This window comes from Gymnoscopelus microlampas (genome assembly GCF_963454915.1).
Source record: "Gymnoscopelus microlampas genome assembly, chromosome: 22".
Classification (NCBI taxonomy): Eukaryota; Metazoa; Chordata; class Actinopteri; order Myctophiformes; family Myctophidae; genus Gymnoscopelus; species Gymnoscopelus microlampas.
The window spans coordinates 45,355,308-45,376,118 of record NC_139959.1 but is presented as its reverse complement, the minus strand read 5'-3'; the positions used below and the strand labels follow the sequence as shown (position 1 = coordinate 45,376,118).

The 20,811-nt window shown below is 40.7% G+C and overlaps 1 protein-coding gene across 1 annotated transcript in view; it reads right to left on the bottom strand.

Annotated features, from left to right (window-relative positions):
* Window positions 1-831: 831 nt before the first annotated feature.
* LOC311038677 (uncharacterized protein) overlaps window positions 832-20,811 on the bottom strand; it is a gene marked incomplete at both ends in the record, with an annotated part of 50,362 nt that continues 30,382 nt past the window's right edge. Inside the window, one exon of the mRNA XM_084048246.1 lies at window positions 832-1,034. Coding sequence (XP_083904372.1) covers window positions 832-1,034 — 203 coding nt within the window. The remainder of the gene's footprint in view (window positions 1,035-20,811) is intronic.

The window sequence follows — 20,811 nt, the reverse complement described above, 5'->3', positions numbered from 1 at the left end:
ACGACTCACTGACATAGGCCTGACGTTGTGGATAGAGACATATTAGTGGATAGAGACATATTAGTGATAGAGACATATTAGACGGGACACCTGCAACTGGAATCACTTTATTTGCGATACCTGTTCATTCATGCAATACGTTTACAAGACTTTTATCTTGGTGGTAATGTGGTCAGACAATATTAAATATTATGGTAAAAGGACAACAGCCTCACATGCAAGAATACAATGCAAAATACATTGGAAACAGACTTTCCAAATGTCTTCATGAAGTTATCATTTAATTGGATGAAATAAGCCAGGCGCACAAGAAAATACCAATTGTTGACCACTTAAGCCTTATTATATATTCTGTAGTGCTATTTTCAAAAATATCTAGCAGATCTTTAAAGGTAGGGTAAATGATGTTTTTTTTTGTTTTGTTAAAACGTCATACTATATTCTGATAGTAATAATTGCTACAGAGCATTTGTTTGGTCACAGGGGTCTCTCCAGCTCTTTAGTAAACAGAATTATGTACATTTTCAGGTAGGTGACAACATTTAAGCCAATCAGGAGAGAGTACTGAAAATGCATTTTCTGTTTAATAAAGAGCTGGAGAGACATAGAGACTCATTTTACTGAACAAACACTCTATAGCAATGATTACTATCAGAATATAGAGCTATTTCACACTTATTTTAACAAAAGTAAATCACTTACCCTACCTTTAAGTTTTGCCTGTAATGACATGCCCAAAATAGGCACGCCAGGTTGAAAGTGGTTAATTGAACTCAGACAATCTAAAACATGGACCTTTACTGGTCCATTTGGGGGGATGTTGCTTCATATTCAGTGACCCACCTCTTGCAGCTTGGTGAGAACAATGCTGGCGTACTCCTCTTGGTCCACTTTGTCCAAGATGGCGGCCAGGTTGTGTTTCACAGTCGTCGCGCTGAGGCAAGAGTTGAACTGTGTCTCGTCGTCGTAGTCGAAGGGGAAGGTCTCGTCGCCGATCGTCACCTGTGTGATTTGTCCCACCGTGCATTCAGTCGCTGTGACAGAGCAGAAGAGGCAGGGAAGGACAGCTTGTTACACACATTGTGGGTGTTGTTAACCACCTGCCCAAGGCCTTTGGCTTAACCCATTAAGGCCTGAGGTTCCGATTCTACAAAACGTCTTCTAAATCCTAACAGTTTTATGAAAAACGTATGTTACTATGTCAGTGGTTCTCAAACCTTTTCATGTCAAGGACCCCCAAAATTATATGTATTTGGCTGCCGACCCCCATCTGAAAATGTTTTGTTCCAGGGACCCCCAGATGCAAAGATTTGAGTAAAAAAAATATGCTTTAAAAATATGTATATTCAAAGATTTGCTAAAATGTTCACGATTTTTCAAAAATAGCTCATAGCTTTTATATCTGCTATTTTTGAATATCCAAAGTATAAAAGAATGGTTTAAGTGGTTTACACAGACACGCAATTCCTGCGTTTAATGGGATGAGTGGTTTTATACAAAAAGAAAATTACGAAAATAGCAGATCTACAAGCTCATACAGGTCGTGTGACCTTGCAGATCTGCTATTTTTGCTATTTAACGTTTCTTGAAATTATTTTACAAATGTCTCCCCTATGATGACAAGCCCAAAACAGGGACGGCAGGTTTAAAGTGGTTACAGTATGTTAGGTCACCAAAGGAAACAAATGCACCAAGACAGTGGTTCGCAAAGTGGGGTCCAGGGACCAGGGACCCCACGGAAACGCCCTAAGGGTTTCCCCAACAGTGGGTCAGGAGCGGACGCATTTTCATGGGGCGCGAGTAAATATATATATTTTTCATTTCCTACATGAATAAAAAAATATATATTTCAAAAGATTGTGAAAAGAAAGAAAAATCATACATTAAAAGAAAAATCTAACATCTTTCAAAGGAATGTCATAAATAAAAGAAAACAATTTAAGAAATTCCATAAATGTATAATACTTTTAAGAAGTAGTGAACATAGCGTATCTACATCTACAAGTGCACAACGTTGTGCGTTTGTAAATAAGCTATGTTCCCAGGGAGACATCACATTTATCCTTTTGGTCTCGAGCCAAAACGTTTGGGAACCACTGACTCCACTGAGAGATGACAGCAGGACATGGTTTTGTCCTGCTGTTCCTAATGGAATGCCTGATGGCTTTCTTCATTCTCCTCTTCTTCCACCTCTTCACTCCATCCCGCCTAAGGACTTTAAGGAATGCCTTCAGGAACTGTCACTTAGTTTTCTGCTAGGGCAAAATGAAAACGCCAATCTCAATAAAAGTGATGGACAAACAGACAGACATGACCAAATGCACGAAGCAACAGAAAAGTGGAAATTATGTTAAAGGGATAGTTCACCCCGAAAATGACATTTTTTTCCTATCGATTAGTCACCCCATGGAGACTTGAATTCATAGGAGTGGCATTTGATGACCGGCAGCGGTTCCGGTAGGAGACACAAAGAGTCTCTTTTGTGTCTCCTACCGGAACCGCTGGTCATCAAATTATTGGCTTAGGAATGCGTCTCCATGGGTTGACTAATCGATAGAAATAAAGTATTTTTTTGGGTGAACTATCCCTTTAACAGAGCCAAGGCAATCTATTACTCACTTTATCAAACTTATCGTAGAAGGTCGATGATAAGTACAGTGGCAGAATACCCAGGTTGTTCAAAGTGTCTTTATTCCATGTTGCAGGATCTCTGGGTGCACAAAAACATTTAATACGGTATTTCAGTTGTCATTGAAAAACAAAAAACATCATCAACGTTCAGATTGTCGGAGGTTACTTTTCAGCAAATGGGGAAAATAACCTGTTGTCCATTGGATCCCATGTAGTTGTTTGTCGTATGCTCTTGTTGATACTTTTCACTTATTCAATATTTTTAAATCCCACAGGCAGACTGGTGACCCTATTTTGGGCATTTTATTATCAGTGGTGTAAATTAACTAAGTGCATGTACTCAAGTACTGTACATAAGTACAATTCTGAGGTATTTTTTACTTTACTGGAGTATTTCCAATTTTATATTTACTTTTACTTCTACTCCACTACATCTCAGAGGCAAATATAAATAATAAATCATTATTATTTGAAAACTTTAGCCACAAGTTACTTTGTAGATTTTGATTATTATTACAAAACCACTTCAGCCCTATATACATTTCGCCTATTTGAAAATAGCTGATCAACAAGTTCACAATGCGTCGCGATGCAACGCATTGTGAGCTTGTAGATCTGCTATTTTCAAAATATTTTTGTGCATTTTATAGACTTGAAAAACATTCTGCATAATGAGTACTTGAACTACTTTTGGTACTTTAAGTATATTTTGATGCCAATACTTTTGTACTTTTACTCAAGTCAATTATGATTACCGGACTTTTACTTGTAACAGAGTGTTTCTACATTGCTGTATTGATACTTTTATTTATTGTAAGTAAAAAGTTTGAATACTTTTTCCACCACTGCTAATAACTGAACTGTGCTTGTCGTTGCTTACCCGTATGTCGTTGTCCCTGACAACAGGAGGGTTTCCATGGCAGCCGCTCGATTTGTGTTGATATTTGGGCAGTTCTTTAGATTCTCCAGGATGGATGAGTGAGAATTCGTAATATAAGCCGCACCAATCTTACAGCACATGTTACCCAAAACTGATGTTATCCTCTGTCAAGGTTGTGGTTGTTATACCCTAAGACAGAAAAAAAGGGGAAAAAAATATGAATAAACTTAAGCACATGAAATCTGTGAAAATAGCAGATCTACAAGCTCATAGATCGATTTTGTGTACAGGGAAGAAAATAGGCGGCCTAAAATAGACCCCTGGGGGACTCTGGTCAATGAAGTGGTTAAAGGTTTCGTTTCATTCATGAAAATAATGGCATCAGAACTATTAGTATCACAGCATTGAAATTGGATTGTAAGCTATCTATATTGTCCTGTATACCGATATAATGTTAGTTATAATGTGAAGGTTTGAAGATCATCTGTACTTTGTTCTCCCTGAGACCCAATGTCAGTGTATTTGACTGTCATTATCAGTAATAGTTTCATTTGTGTGGGTCCGGTGGTTACTGGTTACTCTCAACTCACCAGGCAAGTCCTGGCATTTTTTAACAGAGCAGTACGTTTGTAGCTGAGAGCACTGGAGAAGACGGAGAAATCTGCACCAGCCAGCTCTTGGAAATAGGCTCTGCAGTTCGCCGGTGGCATCCCATCATAGCCCATAAGCCGTTGGTTCTCAAAGTGGGGTCCGGGGACCCCCAGTTGTACTGGAGGGGGTTCCAGGGGGTCCCCAGCAAAATGTGTTAATATAGCATCACAATAATAATTATGACCTTTTATACTTTGGATATTCCTCCTCAGCGTCGCTACGTTTTTCCTTCTTTTAGTATTTTCAAGCCTTTTATTTTTTTACATTTACTTAAAAGACGTATGAAAAAATTGCCTTTCCCTGTTCTCAAGTAAAATATTGATATGCGATTAAAATGTGATTAATTGTGATTAATTCATTACAAAGCCTCTAATTAATTTGATAAATGTTTTTAATCGATTCCCAGCCCTAGTTCTTATTATATATATTTATAATGTTCTTACCCTTCATCACAGACACCTGTAGCAGAGTCTCCAAACTTTGATCCGGTGTACACAAATTGACCGTTGGAGATTTCCCCAGCAGAGCCACATGACTTCCCTGTGGAAGAGAAAGAAATATCCTTCATACACTGGTATGAAATATCCAGTGGTGTAAAGTACTTTTACTAAAGTACTGTACTTAAGTACAATTAGAAGGTACTTTTACTTTACTGGAGTATTTCCAATTGTCTTTACTTTTACTTTACTGGCAAAAATATGTTGTCATTTCAAACCTTAATGTGCATGGTTACATTTTCTATTATCTTTACTTTATGTTTTTTATCGTTCCAGAGAACATAACAAGGTGGGACACAAACTCAGCCAATCCAGTTGGAGATGCAGTCAGGGAGTCAAACACTGCGTTGATGACAACGTCTTTCTCAGCAGGAAGAGGCAACACCACAAGTTCTGCACTCTGCTTCGGAGACAGGAGCCTTACAGCCTCCAGCTGGACAGAAAGACAGTCAAGAAAAGATTATCACCACCACTGGATTTTATTTGATAATAATAAGGTAACTATTTGGTCTAATCATTCTTTAGAGTTTTTTTTATGTGGCAGCGATGAAGTCTTACAGGGGAGAAGCCTGGGTTGAGATTCAGGAATTCTCTGACAGACACAAGGGCTGAGAATGGCCCAAAGTTGTTCTGCAGCCAGTAAGCACTGCTGTTGTAGGGGACAGATCAGAACAAAGTATTAAGGCATTCAAACAGAAAAATGGCTGCAAATACCAGTCAAAACATTTTCCAGTAAAGATATCCCATTCTAATTGAGAATAGAATGGGAATATATTTATTTAGCAAATACATTTGAAAATGACAACCAAAATGTTATTGAGATATTGCAGTTAGTCAGTACCTGGCTGTGGTCGGGAGAGGAAAGGGAGGATTAGTTCCTTCAGGCCCAAATGCTGCTGCTGTGAGGTCATGTTGTCAAACTGATGGCTAAACTCCTTCAAACTGGTGAATCAAACACAGAATGAGAAATACTTATTTCTTAGCTTATTGGTGAAGCTAGAGAAAAGGCAACGGAGTCATCAAAATCAAAATCATCCCCCATGAAGGTGCACAGAAAAGTCTATGGAAATCCAGCAGTCAGAATTGCCACTCTCATCTCTCCAATCACATCCAGAACCACAGACGCTGATGGACCAGTCATGGTCATGGACTAGGGGAAGGATTACATGGGTCAATATTTAATATTATTAAATTTGCATTAATATTACGTGAGGATATTTAATGTATGGAATAGTAGATAAAGATTCTGGCTCTATAATAGAGATATTCTTTCAAATCTTGATAGACTGTTTGCCTGACAGTGAATAGGGAATTTTTATTAGCATTTTTTTTCATTAGCAAATCTTTTTAAGATTATTAAAAACATGAGCTTTAAATTTAAATAATTTCAGAATTCAGATATGTTACTTTTAATTCGTTTTAGAGATTGTTCATTCTGTCTTCACCATAAAAGTTGTTTTCAGTGTCTGGTTAGAGCTACTTTTTGTACCATGTTGGCAAGAAGATCCAGAGCTGCATCCAACACCCCAGAGGTCTTAGAGAGGAACAGCTTCCAGACTGGTCTGGAACCAGTGGAGCTGGGGGACTGGTTACACTTCATCACTGCTGCCAGATCCTGTGCTGTCAACATGGACACGTGGCTGGAGATAATGGACAAAGCAGAACAGAAAAAACAGGAAACCTTTAATGAAGTAAAAATTGGAAAATGATAACTGTTGCGTTCAATGTGAGAGACTTAAGTGGCTTACTGAAGCACACGTGTATTCTTCAATGCCAAAGTCACAAAAACGTCCATTCATCTGTCCGTTGTTGAGGAGGAGCTGTAGTGCAGTGCTTTGGTAGCCGAAAAGGAAAACATATCAAATGTTTCTTGAGTTGCAAAACGAAAAGTTTGTTCATTAAATATATTTGAGATATTGTAGGCATTGCCTCAGAACACTCACCTGTTAATTCCAACACAAATGTCTGTTTCTGTGAAAATATTAATTAATTCATTCATTAACAAAATAAATCAAAATAAAATTCATAAAAATGAATCAAAACTACTATACACTTACCATTTGCTGAAGTAACATTGCACTTGGGAAAGAAAGAAAGAGTGAAATGTTTTTAATTTGGTGACATTTAGTCAATTAGACTTTAAAAAGTGAATATCATTTCAGGTACCTACCTCTCCACTGTACATGATTGCAGCCTAAGTATAGACAGAAAAAGTTTTGTTGATTTTTGAAATGCAATGGGAAAAACATAACCACTGCTAATAACATGTGAACATAACAGCATAGTGATACATCACTTTTAACTCAGGTAGATACAGTCGAAGATCTCACCTGGTGGAATTTGATGAAGCAAAGTCAGCTTGTTGTATGTGATGGATGATGCTACACTCGGTGGAAGAGTAAACATGGCCAGGTCCAGTCTGGTGAAACTGAGACCCAACAAGTTGGGGTTAACATAGGCCAAAAATAATGATTTAAATTATTTCTACTTGGTCTTCAAAAAACAAAATATACTGATAGATAACTTACATTATTTTGTACGACAAGCAGGAAATTTCACCCTGAAAAATGACAAAAAGAGTTTGTGATTTTAAACCAAATGTGCATAGTTACAGTTTATATTACTATCATTACTTCACAGTTTTTACCTTTCCAGAGAACATAACAAGGTGGGACACAAACTCGGCCAATCCTCTCTCCTTTGGAGATTCGGACAGATAGTCAAACATTGCGTGGATGACAACGCCTTTCTCAAGAAGAAGAGGCAACACCACATATTCTGCACTCTGCTTTGGAGACAGGAGCCTTACAGCCTCCAGCTAGATGGAAAGAAAGTCAAGAAAAACGTGATCACCACCACTGGACTTTATTTTATATTTAAAAAGTAATTATCTCTTGGAGTTAATAATTCATCATTGCTTTGTAATGTAACAACTTTAAAGTCTTACAGGGAGCCTGGGTTTAGATTCAGGAATTCACTGACAGACACAAGACCTGAGAATGCACCAAAGTTGTTCTCCAACCAGTAAACACTGCTGTTGGACACACGGCCTCGGTCTGAAGGGGACAGATCAGAATGAAACATTAAGGCATTGAAAGGTGTCTGGAAATACAGTCAATATATTTCCTGTAAAAAATATAACATTTTAATAGATTGTAAAAATAGATAGATAGATTGCAGTTAGTCCTGACTGTGGTCGGGACAGGAAAGGGATTATTAGTTCCGTCAGGACCACTTGCTGCTGATGTGAGGTCATGTTGTCGAACTGATGGCTAAACTCCTGCAATCTGTGGATCAAATCAAAATACAATGAAAAATACTTGTTTTCACTTCTTTCTTTTTTTTCGGCCAATTCCCATCAGGGTGCGCCACATCATCTGTTTCCATCTGCTTCTGTTTTCGGCATCTTCCTTGGTCACTCTAGCCACCTGCATGTCGTCTCCCTCCGCATTCATAAACTTCATCTTTGGTCTACCTCTTCTCCTCTTGCCTGGCAGCTCCATCTTCAGCATCCTTCTCCCAATATACCTCTCATCCCTCCTCCGTACATATCCAAACAAACATCCAAACCTCGCCTCTCTTGCTTTATCCCAAAACCTTCTAACCTGGGCTAATCCTCCAATGTAATCATTGGCATCCTCAATTTTGCCACCTCTAGTTCCGCCTCCTGTCTTTTCATCAGTGCCACCATTTCCAAGCCGTACACATCTTCCCTCTCACTCTGGAACCCTTCTCTCACAAATCACCCCTGACTCCATCAGTTCCACCCTACCTATCGCTTCTTCAGCTCTCTTCCACACTACCCATTACTTTGGACTCAATTCAACTTCACTATATGACTTTTTACTCACGAGAAAAAAGAAAATAAATTGAAAACATTGTGACTTAACTATGCTTTTCACCCAAACACCCCATTATGGGAGATGAAATGTGAAATACATCCACATAAAGATGATAGCCCCAGGTGGGAAAATTCAGTCAAAGGGTATACAGATGACCGAAGTCTCCAGCTCAATACTTACACTTGCTGGTATGTGTTACAGCTGAGGTTCCTGCTGCTGAGGCAGTATAGAAACTCTCCTGATGCAGATGACAGGAACCCTCTCAAACGTCCAGAGAACCACTTCCCAATGACATCACTGACCCTCAACTGTTCATCAGTCAGAATCGACACTCTCAGCTCTCCAATCACATCCAGAACCGCAGACGCCGATGGACCAGTCATCGTCATGGACTAGGGGAAGGATTACATGGGTCAATATTTCATTTAAATGTGCATTACGTGTGAGCTCATTTGGTGAGCTCAAAGAGAACTTTCATTCCAAACCTGGGTGGACTTTATGTGGACAAATAACAGCTTCTGGGCAGAAATAATTGATTTTTTATTTTTATTTTGCATTGGTGCATTTTATAATTACTAATTATAAACATAGACTGTAATTATGTGTAGGTCTGAGATGTACTAACTCAGTCATCATTGTTCATTTTAATTAGTTTCAGTGATTGGTCATTCTATCTTTGCCATAACACTTAGCAGTTTAGTTTCATTTTATTTCAGTGTCTGGTTAGATCTAGTTTTTGTACCGTGTTGGCTAGAAGATCAAGAGCTGCATCCAACACCCCAGAGGCCTTGGAGAGGAACAGCTTCCAGACTGGTCTGGAACCAGTGCAGCTGGGGCACCAGTAGTTCGGTAGGCTTGCGTGCCGCACGTCCGGGGGCCAACATCCTCCGAGACTAGGCAGTGGTACTATTTTACCCATAGTTGGGGGCTGGTTCGTGGGCACCAGTAGTTCGGTAGGCTTGCGTGCCGTACGTCCGGGGGGCAACCTCCTCCGAGACTAGGCAGTGGTACTATTTGTCCCATAGTTGGGGGCTGGTTCGTGGGCACCAGTAGTTCGGTAGGCTTGCGTGCCGCACGTCCGGGGGCCAACCTCCTCCGAGACTAGGCAGTGGTACTATTTAACCCATAGTTGGGGGCTGGTTCGTGGGCACCAGTAGTTCGGTAGGCTTGCGTGCCGCACGTCCGGGGGCCAACCTCCTCCGAGACTAGGCAGTGGTACTATTTGTCCCATAGTTGGGGGCTGGTTCGTGGGCACCAGTAGTTCGGTAGGCTTGCGTGCCGCACGTCCGGGGGCCAACCTCCTCCGAGACTAGGCCGTGGTACTATTTGTCCCATAGTTGGGGGCTGGTTCGTGGGCACCAGTAGTTCGGTAGGCTTGCGTGCCGCACGTCCGGGGGCCAACCTCCTCCGAGACTAGGCAGTGGTACTATTTAACCCATAGTTGGGGGCTGGTTCGTGGGCACCAGTAGTTCGGTAGGCTTGCGTGCAGCACGTCCGGGGGCCAACCTCCTCCGAGACTAGGCAGTGGTACTATTTGTCCCATAGTTGGGGGCTGGTTCGTGGGCACCAGTAGTTCGGTAGGCTTGCGTGCCGCACGTCTGGGGGCCAACCTCCTCCGAGCATTATAATTGCACAAATTTAATGACCAGAAGTCTAGCGTCACATTTGCGCTTTTTATAGAATTGTCACATCAGAAGACAGACCCTTGCAGCGTAGAGAATAGAGAATAGTTATACCCTTCCAGACAAGAGCCATATCCCGGCGGACACGGACCGTCTTCAAGGCAAGAGTACAGTCAGTGATGCCACATAAACCTTATAGACGCCGGTAGGGAGGGGAAGTATTATTCGCTTATAGATTCCAAGGAACTTGGAATCAACACTCGATTAAAGATAGAACGAATCAACAGATTAATCCTATTGACACACTGTCCCTAAAGGCAAGGCTCCTTTCAGTCAGAGGTGGATTTGAGCTTCAGAGCTTGCGCTATCCGGGACAGACATTGCTCCTTCAAGACAGAGCTCTGAATGGAAGGGTAGAACTATTCTTTACACTGCGATGCTCGGTCTTCTGATATGACATTCTATAAAAAGTACACATGTGAAGCTAGAAGTATGGGTATTGAATTCATTGTTATATGGGTATTGAATTCATTGTTATATGGGTATTGAATTCATTGTTATATGGGTATTGAATTCCCATTATATGGGAGCGCCAATGGAGGGGGAAGGCTGCTTCTGTACACGCTCCTCAGCGTCGCAACGTTTTTCCTTCTTTTTAGTATTTTTAAGCCTTTTATTTTTTTACATGTACTTAAAAGACGTATGAAAACATTGCCTTTCCCTGTTCTCAAGTAAAATATTGATATGCGATTAAAATGTGATTAATTGTGATTAATTCATTACAAAGCCTCTAATTAATTTGATAAATGTTTTTAATCGATTCCCAGCCCTAGTTCTTATTATATATATTTATAATGTTCTTACCCTTCATCACAGACACCTGTAGCAGAGTCTCCAAACTTTGATCCGGTGTACACAAACTGACCGTTGGAGATTTCCCCAGCAGAGCCACATGACTTCCCTGTGGAAGAGAAAGAAATATCCTTCAATACACTGGTATGAAATATCCAGTGGTGTAAAGGAACTAAGTACATTTACTAAAGTACTGTACTTAAGTACAATTAGAAGGTACTTTTACTTTACTGGAGTATTTCCAATTGTCTATACTTTTACTTACATCTCAGAGGCAAATATTGTACTGTTACTCCACTACAATTATTTGAAAACTACCTCTCCACTGTATATGATGCAGCCTAAGAAAAGAAAAGTGCAGATATTAGGATTTTGTTCATTTCTAAAACACCATGGAAAAGCAAAATAACCAACACAAATAAAATGTAAATGTAACGGCAATGTTTACGTCATGTAGATAGAAGATCTCACCTGGTGGAACGTGATGAGCTAAAGTTAGCTTCACGTATGCGATGGATGATGCCACACTCTGAGGAAGAGTAGGCATGGCCTGGTCCAGTCTGGTGAAACTGAGACCCAACAAGTCAGGGGTTAACATCAGCCAATAATAACGAATGAAATCACATCTACCTGTCTTCAAAAACCATAATACTATATATTGATGGATCTACTTACATTATTTGGTATGATGAGCAGGAAATGTTTACCTGAAAGGTGGCAAAAATATGTTGTCATTTCAAACCTTAATGTGCATGGTTACATTTTCTATTATCTTTACTTTATGTTTTTTACCGTTCCAGAGAACATAACAAGGTGGGACACAAACTCAGCCAATCCAGTTGGAGATGTAGTCAGGGAGTCAAACACTGCGTTGATGACAACGTCTTTCTCAGCAGGAAGAGGCAACACCACAAGTTCTGCACTCTGCTTTGGAGACAGGAGCCTTACAGCCTCCAGCTGGACAGAAAGACAGTCAAGAAAAGATTATCACCACCACTGGATTTTATTTGATAATAATAAGGTAACTATTTGGTCTAATCATTCTTTAGAGGTTTTTTTTTATGTGGCAGCGATGAAGTCTTACAGGGGAGAAGCCTGGGTTGAGATTCAGGAATTCTCTGACAGACACAAGGGCTGAGAATGGCCCAAAGTTGTTCTGCAGCCAGTAAGCACTGCTGTTGTAGGGGACAGATCAGAACAAAGTATTAAGGCATTCAAACGGAAAAATGGCTGCAAATACCAGTCAAAACATTTTCCAGTAAAGATATCCCATTCTAATTGAGAATAGAATGGGAATATATTTATTTAGCAAATACATTTGAAAATGAGAGCCAAACTGTTATTGAGATATTGCAGTTAGTCAGTACCTGGCTGTGGTCGGGAGAGGAAAGGGAGGATTAGTTCCTTCAGGCCCAAATGCTGCTGCTGTGAGGTCATGTTGTCAAACTGATGGCTAAACTCCTTCAAACTGGTGAATCAAACACAGAATGAGAAATACTTATTTCTTAGCTTATTGGTGAAGCTAGAGAAAAGGCAACGGAGTCATCAAAATCAAAATCATCCCCCAGGAAGAATGAAGGTGCACAGAAAAGTCTATGGAAATCCAGCAGTCAGAATTGCCACTCTCATCTCTCCAATCACATCCAGAACCACAGACGCTGATGGACCAGTCATGGTCATGGACTAGGAGAAGGATTACATGGGTCAATATTTAATATTATTAAATTTGCATTAATATTACGTGAGGATATTTAATGTATGGAATAGTAGATAAAGATTCTGGCTCTATAATAGAGATATTCTTTCAAATCTTGATAGACTGTTTGCCTGACAGTGAATAGGGAATTTTTATTAGCATTTTTTTTTCATTAGGAAATCTTTTTAAGATTATTAAAAACATGAGCTTTAAATTTAAATAATTTCAGAATTCAGATGTGTTACTTTTAATTCGTTTTAGAGATTGTTCATTCTGTCTTCACCATAAAAGTTGTTTTCAGTGTCTGGTTAGAGCTACTTTTTGTACCGTGTTGGCAAGAAGATCCAGAGCTGCATCCAACACCCCAGAGGTCTTAGAGAGGAACAGCTTCCAGACTGGTCTGGAACCAGTGGAGCTGGGGGACTAGTTACACTTCATCACTGCTGCCAGATCCTGTGCTGTCAACATGGACACCTGGGTGGAGATAATGGACAAAGCAGAACAGAAAAAAACAGGAAACCTTTAATGAAGTAAAAATTGGAAAATGATAACTGTTGCGTTCAATGTGAGAGACTTAAGTGGCTTACTGAAGCACACGTGTATTCTTCAATGCCAAAGTCACAAAAACGTCCATTCATCTGTCCGTTGTTGAGGAGGAGCTGTAGTGCAGTGCTTTGGTAGCCGAAAAGGAAAACATATCAAATGTTTCTTGAGTTGCAAAACGAAAAGTTTGTTCATTAAATATATTTGAGATATTGTAAGCATTGCCTCAGAACACTCACCTGTTAATTCCAACACAAATGTCTGTTTCTGTGAAAACATTAATTAATTAATTCATTTTGAAAATAAATCACATTACAATTCGTAACAATGAATCAAAACTACTATACACTTACCATTTGCTGAAGTAACATTGCACTTGGGAAAGAAAGAAAGAGTGAAATGTTTTTAATTTGGTGACATTTAGTCAATTAGACTTTAAAATGTGAATATCATTTCAGGTACCTACCTCTCCACTGTAGATAATGCAGCCTAAGTATAGACAGAAAAAGTTTTGTTGATTTTAAAAATGCAATGGGAAAAACATAACCACTGCTAATAACATGTGAACATAACAGCACAGTGATACATCACTTTTAACTCAGGTACATACAGTCGAAGATCTCACCTGGTGGAATTTGATGAAGCAAAGTCAGCTTGTTGTATGTGATGGATGATGCTACACTCGGTGGAAGAGTAAACATGGCCAGGTCCAGTCTGGTGAAACTGAGACCCAACAAGTTGGGGTTAACATAGGCCAAAAATAATGATTTAAATTATTTCTACTTGGTCTTCAAAAAACAAAATATACTGATAGATAACTTACATTATTTTGTACGACAAGCAGGAAATTTCACCCTGAAAAATGACAAAAAGAGTTTGTGATTTTAAACCAAATGTGCATAGTTACCGTTTATATTACTATCATTACTTCACAGTTTTTACCTTTCCAGAGAACATAACAAGGTGGGACACAAACTCGGCCAATCCTCTCTCCTTTGGAGATTCGGTCAGATAGTCAAACACTGAGTGGATGACAACGTCTTTCTCAGGAAGAAGAGGCAACACCACAAATTCTGCACTCTGCTTTGGAGACAGGAGCCTTACAGCCTCCAGCTAGATGGAAAGAAAGTCAAGAAAAACGTGATCACCACCACTGGACTTTATTTTATATTTAAAAAGTAATTATCTCTTGGAGTTAATAATTCATCATTGTTATGTAATGTAACAACTTTAAAGTCTTACAGGGGAGAAGCCTGGGTTTAGATTCAGGAATTCACTGACAGACACAAGACCTGAGAATGCACCAAAGTTGTTCTCCAACCAGTAAACACTGCTGTTGGACACACGGCCTCGGTCTGAAGGGGACAGATCAGAATGAAACATTAAGGCATTGAAAGGTGTCTGGAAATACAGTCAATATATTTCCTGTAAAAAATATAACATTTTAATAGATTGTAAAAATAGATAGATAGATTGCAGTTAGTCCTGACTGTGGTCGGGACAGGAAAGGGATTATTAGTGCCGTCAGGACCACTTGCTGCTGATGTGAGGTCATGTTGTCGAACTGATGGCTAAACTCCTGCAATCTGTGGATCAAATCAAAATACAATGAAAAATACTTGTTTTCACTTCTTTCTTTTTTTTCGGCCAATTCCCATCAGGGTGCGCCACATCATCTGTTTCCATCTGCTTCTGTTTTCGGCATCTTCCTTGGTCACTCTAGCCACCTGCATGTCGTCTCCCTCCGCATTCATAAACTTCATCTTTGGTCTACCTCTTCTCCTCTTGCCTGGCAGCTCCATCTTCAGCATCCTTCTCCCAATATACCTCTCATCCCTCCTCCGTACATATCCAAACAAACATCCAAACCTCGCCTCTCTTGCTTTATCCCAAAACCTTCTAACCTGGGCTAATCCTCCAATGTAATCATTGGCATCCTCAATTTTGCCACCTCTAGTTCCGCCTCCTGTCTTTTCATCAGTGCCACCATTTCCAAGCCGTACACATCTTCCCTCTCACTCTGGAACCCTTCTCTCACAAATCACCCCTGACTCCATCAGTTCCACCCTACCTATCACTTCTTCAGCTCTCTTCCACACTACCCATTACTTTGGACTCAATTCAACTTCACTATATGACTTTTTACTCACGAGAAAAAAGAAAATAAATTGAAAACATTGTGACTTAACTATGCTTTTCACCCAAACACCCCATTATGGGAGATGAAATGTGAAATACATCCACATAAAGATGATAGCCCCAGGTGGGAAAATTCAGTCAAAGGGTATACAGATGACCGAAGTCTCCAGCTCAATACTTACACTTGCTGGTATGTGTTACAGCTGAGGTTCCTGCTGCTGAGGCAGTATAGAAACTCTCCTGATGCAGATGACAGGAACCCTCTCAAACGTCCAGAGAACCACTTCCCAATGACATCACTGACCCTCAACTGTTCATCAGTCAGAATCGACACTCTCAGCTCTCCAATCACATCCAGAACCGCAGACGCCGATGGACCAGTCATCGTCATGGACTAGGGGAAGGATTACATGGGTCAATATTTCATTTAAATGTGCATTACGTGTGAGCTCATTTGGTGAGCTCATAGAGAACTTTCATTCCAAACCTGGGTGGACTTTATGTGGACAAATAACAGCTTCTGGGCAGAAATAATTGATTTTTTATTTTTTATTTTGCATTGGTGCATTTTATAATTACTAATTATAAACATAGACTGTAATTATGTGTAGGTCTGAGATGTACTAACTCAGTCATCATTGTTCATTTTAATTAGTTTCAGTGATTGGTCATTCTATCTTTGCCATAACACTTAGCAGTTTAGTTTCATTTTATTTCAGTGTCTGGTTAGATCTAGTTTTTGTACCGTGTTGGCTAGAAGATCAAGAGCTGCATCCAACACCCCAGAGGCCTTGGAGAGGAACAGCTTCCAGACTGGTCTGGAACCAGTGCAGCTGGGGCACCAGTAGTTCGGTAGGCTTGCGTGCCGCACGTCCGGGGGCCAACATCCTCCGAGACTAGGCAGTGGTACTATTTTACCCATAGTTGGGGGCTGGTTCGTGGGCACCAGTAGTTCGGTAGGCTTGCGTGCCGTACGTCCGGGGGGCAACCTCCTCCGAGACTAGGCAGTGGTACTATTTGTCCCATAGTTGGGGGCTGGTTCGTGGGCACCAGTAGTTCGGTAGGCTTGCGTGCCGCACGTCCGGGGGCCAACCTCCTCCGAGACTAGGCAGTGGTACTATTTAACCCATAGTTGGGGGCTGGTTCGTGGGCACCAGTAGTTCGGTAGGCTTGCGTGCCGCACGTCCGGGGGCCAACCTCCTCCGAGACTAGGCAGTGGTACTATTTGTCCCATAGTTGGGGGCTGGTTCGTGGGCACCAGTAGTTCGGTAGGCTTGCGTGCCGCACGTCCGGGGGCCAACCTCCTCCGAGACTAGGCAGTGGTACTATTTAACCCATAGTTGGGGGCTGGTTCGCGGGCACCAGTAGTTCGGTAGGCTTGCGTGCCGCACGTCCGGGGGCCAACCTCCTCCGAGACTAGGCAGTGGTACTATTTGTCCCATAGTTGGGGGCTGGTTCGTGGGCACCAGTAGTTCGGTAGGCTTGCGTGCCGCACGTCCGGGGGCCAACCTCCTCCGAGACTAGGCCGTGGTACTATTTGTCCCATAGTTGGGGGCTGGTTCGTGGGCACCAGTAGTTCGGTAGGCTTGCGTGCCGCACGTCCGGGGGCCAACCTCCTCCGAGACTAGGCAGTGGTACTATTTAACCCATAGTTGGGGGCTGGTTCGTGGGCACCAGTAGTTCGGTAGGCTTGCGTGCCGCACGTCTGGGGGCCAACCTCCTCCGAGACTAGGCAGTGGTACTATTTAACCCATAGTTGGGGGCTGGTTCGTGGGCACCAGTAGTTCGGTAGGCTTGCGTGCCGCACGTCCGGGGGCCAACCTCCTCCGAGACTAGGCAGTGGTACTATTTGTCCCATAGTTGGGGGCTGGTTCGTGGGCACCAGTAGTTCGGTAGGCTTGCGTGCCGCACGTCTGGGGGCCAACCTCCTCCGAGCATTATAATTGCACAAATTTAATGACCAGAAGTCTAGCGTCACATTTGCGCTTTTTATAGAATTGTCACATCAGAAGACAGACCCTTGCAGCGTAGAGAATAGAGAATAGTTATACCCTTCCAGACAAGAGCCATATCCCGGCGGACACGGACCGTCTTCAAGGCAAGAGTACAGTCAGTGATGCCACATAAACCTTATAGACGCCGGTAGGGAGGGGAAGTATTATTCGCTTATAGATTCCAAGGAACTTGGAATCAACACTCGATTAAAGATAGAACGAATCAACAGATTAATCCTATTGACACACTGTCCCTAAAGGCAAGGCTCCTTTCAGTCAGAGGTGGATTTGAGCTTCAGAGCTTGCGCTATCCGGGACAGACATTGCTCCTTCAAGACAGAGCTCTGAATGGAAGGGTAGAACTATTCTTTACACTGCGATGCTCGGTCTTCTGATATGACATTCTATAAAAAGTACACATGTGAAGCTAGAAGTATGGGTATTGAATTCATTGTTATATGGGTATTGAATTCATTGTTATATGGGTATTGAATTCATTGTTGTATGGGTATTGAATTCATTGTTATATGGGTATTGAATTCATTGTTATATGGGTATTGAATTCATTGTTATATGGGTATTGAATTCCCATTATATGGGAGCGCCAATGGAGGGGGAAGGCTGCTTCTGTACACGCTCCTCAGCGTCGCAACGTTTTTCCTTCTTTTTAGTATTTTTAAGCCTTTTATTTTTTTACATGTACTTAAAAGACGTATGAAAAAATTGCCTTTCCCTGTTTTCAAGTAAAATATTGATATGCGATTAAAATGTGATTAATTGTGATTAATTCATTACAAAGCCTCTAATTAATTTGATAAATGTTTTTAATCGATTCCCAGCCCTAGTTCTTATTATATATATTTATAATGTTCTTACCCTTCATCACAGACACCTGTAGCAGAGTCTCCAAACTTTGATCCGGTGTACACAAACTGACCGTTGGAGATTTCCCCAGCAGAGCCACATGACTTCCCTGTGGAAGAGAAAGAAATATCCTTCAATACACTGGTATGAAATATCCAGTGGTGTAAAGGAACTAAGTACATTTACTAAAGTACTGTACTTAAGTACAATTAGAAGGTACTTTTACTTTACTGGAGTATTTCCAATTGTCTATACTTTTACTTACATCTCAGAGGCAAATATTGTACTGTTACTCCACTACAATTATTTGAAAACTACCTCTCCACTGTATATGATGCAGCCTAAGAAAAGAAAAGTGCAGATATTAGGATTTTGTTCATTTCTAAAACACCATGGAAAAGCAAAATAACCAACACAAATAAAATGTAAATGTAACGGCAATGTTTACGTCATGTAGATAGAAGATCTCACCTGGTGGAACGTGATGAGCTAAAGTTAGCTTCACGTATGCGATGGATGATGCCACACTCTGAGGAAGAGTAGGCATGGCCTGGTCCAGTCTGGTGAAACTGAGACCCAACAAGTCAGGGGTTAACATCAGCCAATAATAACGAATGAAATCACATCTACCTGTCTTCAAAAACCATAATACTATATATTGATGGATCTACTTACATTATTTGGTATGATGAGCAGGAAATGTTTACCTGAAAGGTGGCAAAAATATGTTGTCATTTCAAACCTTAATGTGCATGGTTACATTTTCTATTATCTTTACTTTATGTTTTTTACCGTTCCAGAGAACATAACAAGGTGGGACACAAACTCAGCAATCCAGTTGGAGATGTAGTCAGGGAGTCAAACACTGCGTTGATGACAACGTCTTTCTCAGCAGGAAGAGGCAACACCACAAGTTCTGCACTCTGCTTTGGAGACAGGAGCCTTACAGCCTCCAGCTGGACAGAAAGACAGTCAAGAAAAGATTATCACCACCACTGGATTTTATTTGATAATAATAAGGTAACTATTTGGTCTAATCATTCTTTGGAGGTTTTTTTTTTATGTGGCAGCGATGAAGTCTTACAGGGGAGAAGCCTGGGTTGAGATTCAGGAATTCTCTGACAGACACAAGGGCTGAGAATGGCCCAAAGTTGTTCTGCAGCCAGTAAGCACTGCTGTTGTAGGGGACAGATCAGAACAAAGTATTAAGGCATTCAAACGGAATTCAAACGGCATTCAAACGGAAAAATGGCTGCAAATACCAGTCAAAACATTTTCCAGTAAAGATATCCCATTCTAATTGAGAATAGAATGGGAATATATTTATTTAGCAAATACATTTGAAAATGAGAGCCAAACTGTTATTGAGATATTGCAGTTAGTCAGTACCTGGCTGTGGTCGGGAGAGGAAAGGGAGGATTAGTTCCTTCAGGCCCAAATGCTGCTGCTGTGAGGTCATGTTGTCAAACTGATGGCTAAACTCCTTCAAACTGGTGAATCAAACACAGAATGAGAAATACTTATTTCTTAGCTTATTGGTGAAGCTAGAGAAAAGACAACGGAGTCATCAAAATCAAAATCATCCCCCAGGAAGAATGAAGGTGCACAGAAAAGTCTATGGAAATCCAGCAGTCAGAATTGCCACTCTCATCTCTCCAATCACATCCAGAACCACAGACGCTGATGGACCAGTCATGGTCATGGACTAGGAGAAGGATTACATGGGTCAATATTTAATATTCTTTCAAATCTTGATAGACTGTTTGCCTGACAGTGAATAGGGAATTTTTATTAGCATTTTTTTTTCATTAGGAAATCTTTTTAAGATTATTAAAAACATGAGCTTTAAATTTAAATAATTTCAGAATTCAGATGTGTTACTTTTAATTCGTTTTAGAGATTGTTCATTCTGTCTTCACCATAAAAGTTGTTTTCAGTGTCTGGTTAGAGCTACTTTTTGTACCGTGTTGGCAAGAAGATCCAGAGCTGCATCCAACACCCCAGAGGTCTTAGAGAGGAACAGCTTCCAGACTGGTCTGGAACCAGTGGAGCTGGGGGACTGGTTACACTTCATCACTGCTGCCAGATCCTGTGCTGTCAACATGGACACCTGGGTGGAGATAATGGACAAAGCAGAACAGAAAAAAACAGGAAACCTTTAATGAAGTAAAAATTGGAAAATGATAACTGTTGCGTTCAATGTGAGAGACTTAAGTGGCTTACTGAAGCACACGTGTATTCTTCAATGCCAAAGTCACAAAAACGTCCATTCATCTGTCCGTTGTTGAGGAGGAGCTGTAGTGCAGTGCTTTGGTAGCCGAAAAGGAAAACATATCAAATGTTTCTTGAGTTGCAAAACGAAAAGTTTGTTCATTAAATATATTTGAGATATTGTAAGCATTGCCTCAGAACACTCACCTGTTAATTCCAACACAAATGTCTGTTTCTGTGAAAACATTAATTAATTAATTCATTTTGAAAATAAATCACATTACAATTCGTAACAATGAATCAAAACTACTATACACTTACCATTTGCTGAAGTAACATTGCACTTGGGAAAGAAAGAAAGAGTGAAATGTTTTTAATTTGGTGACATT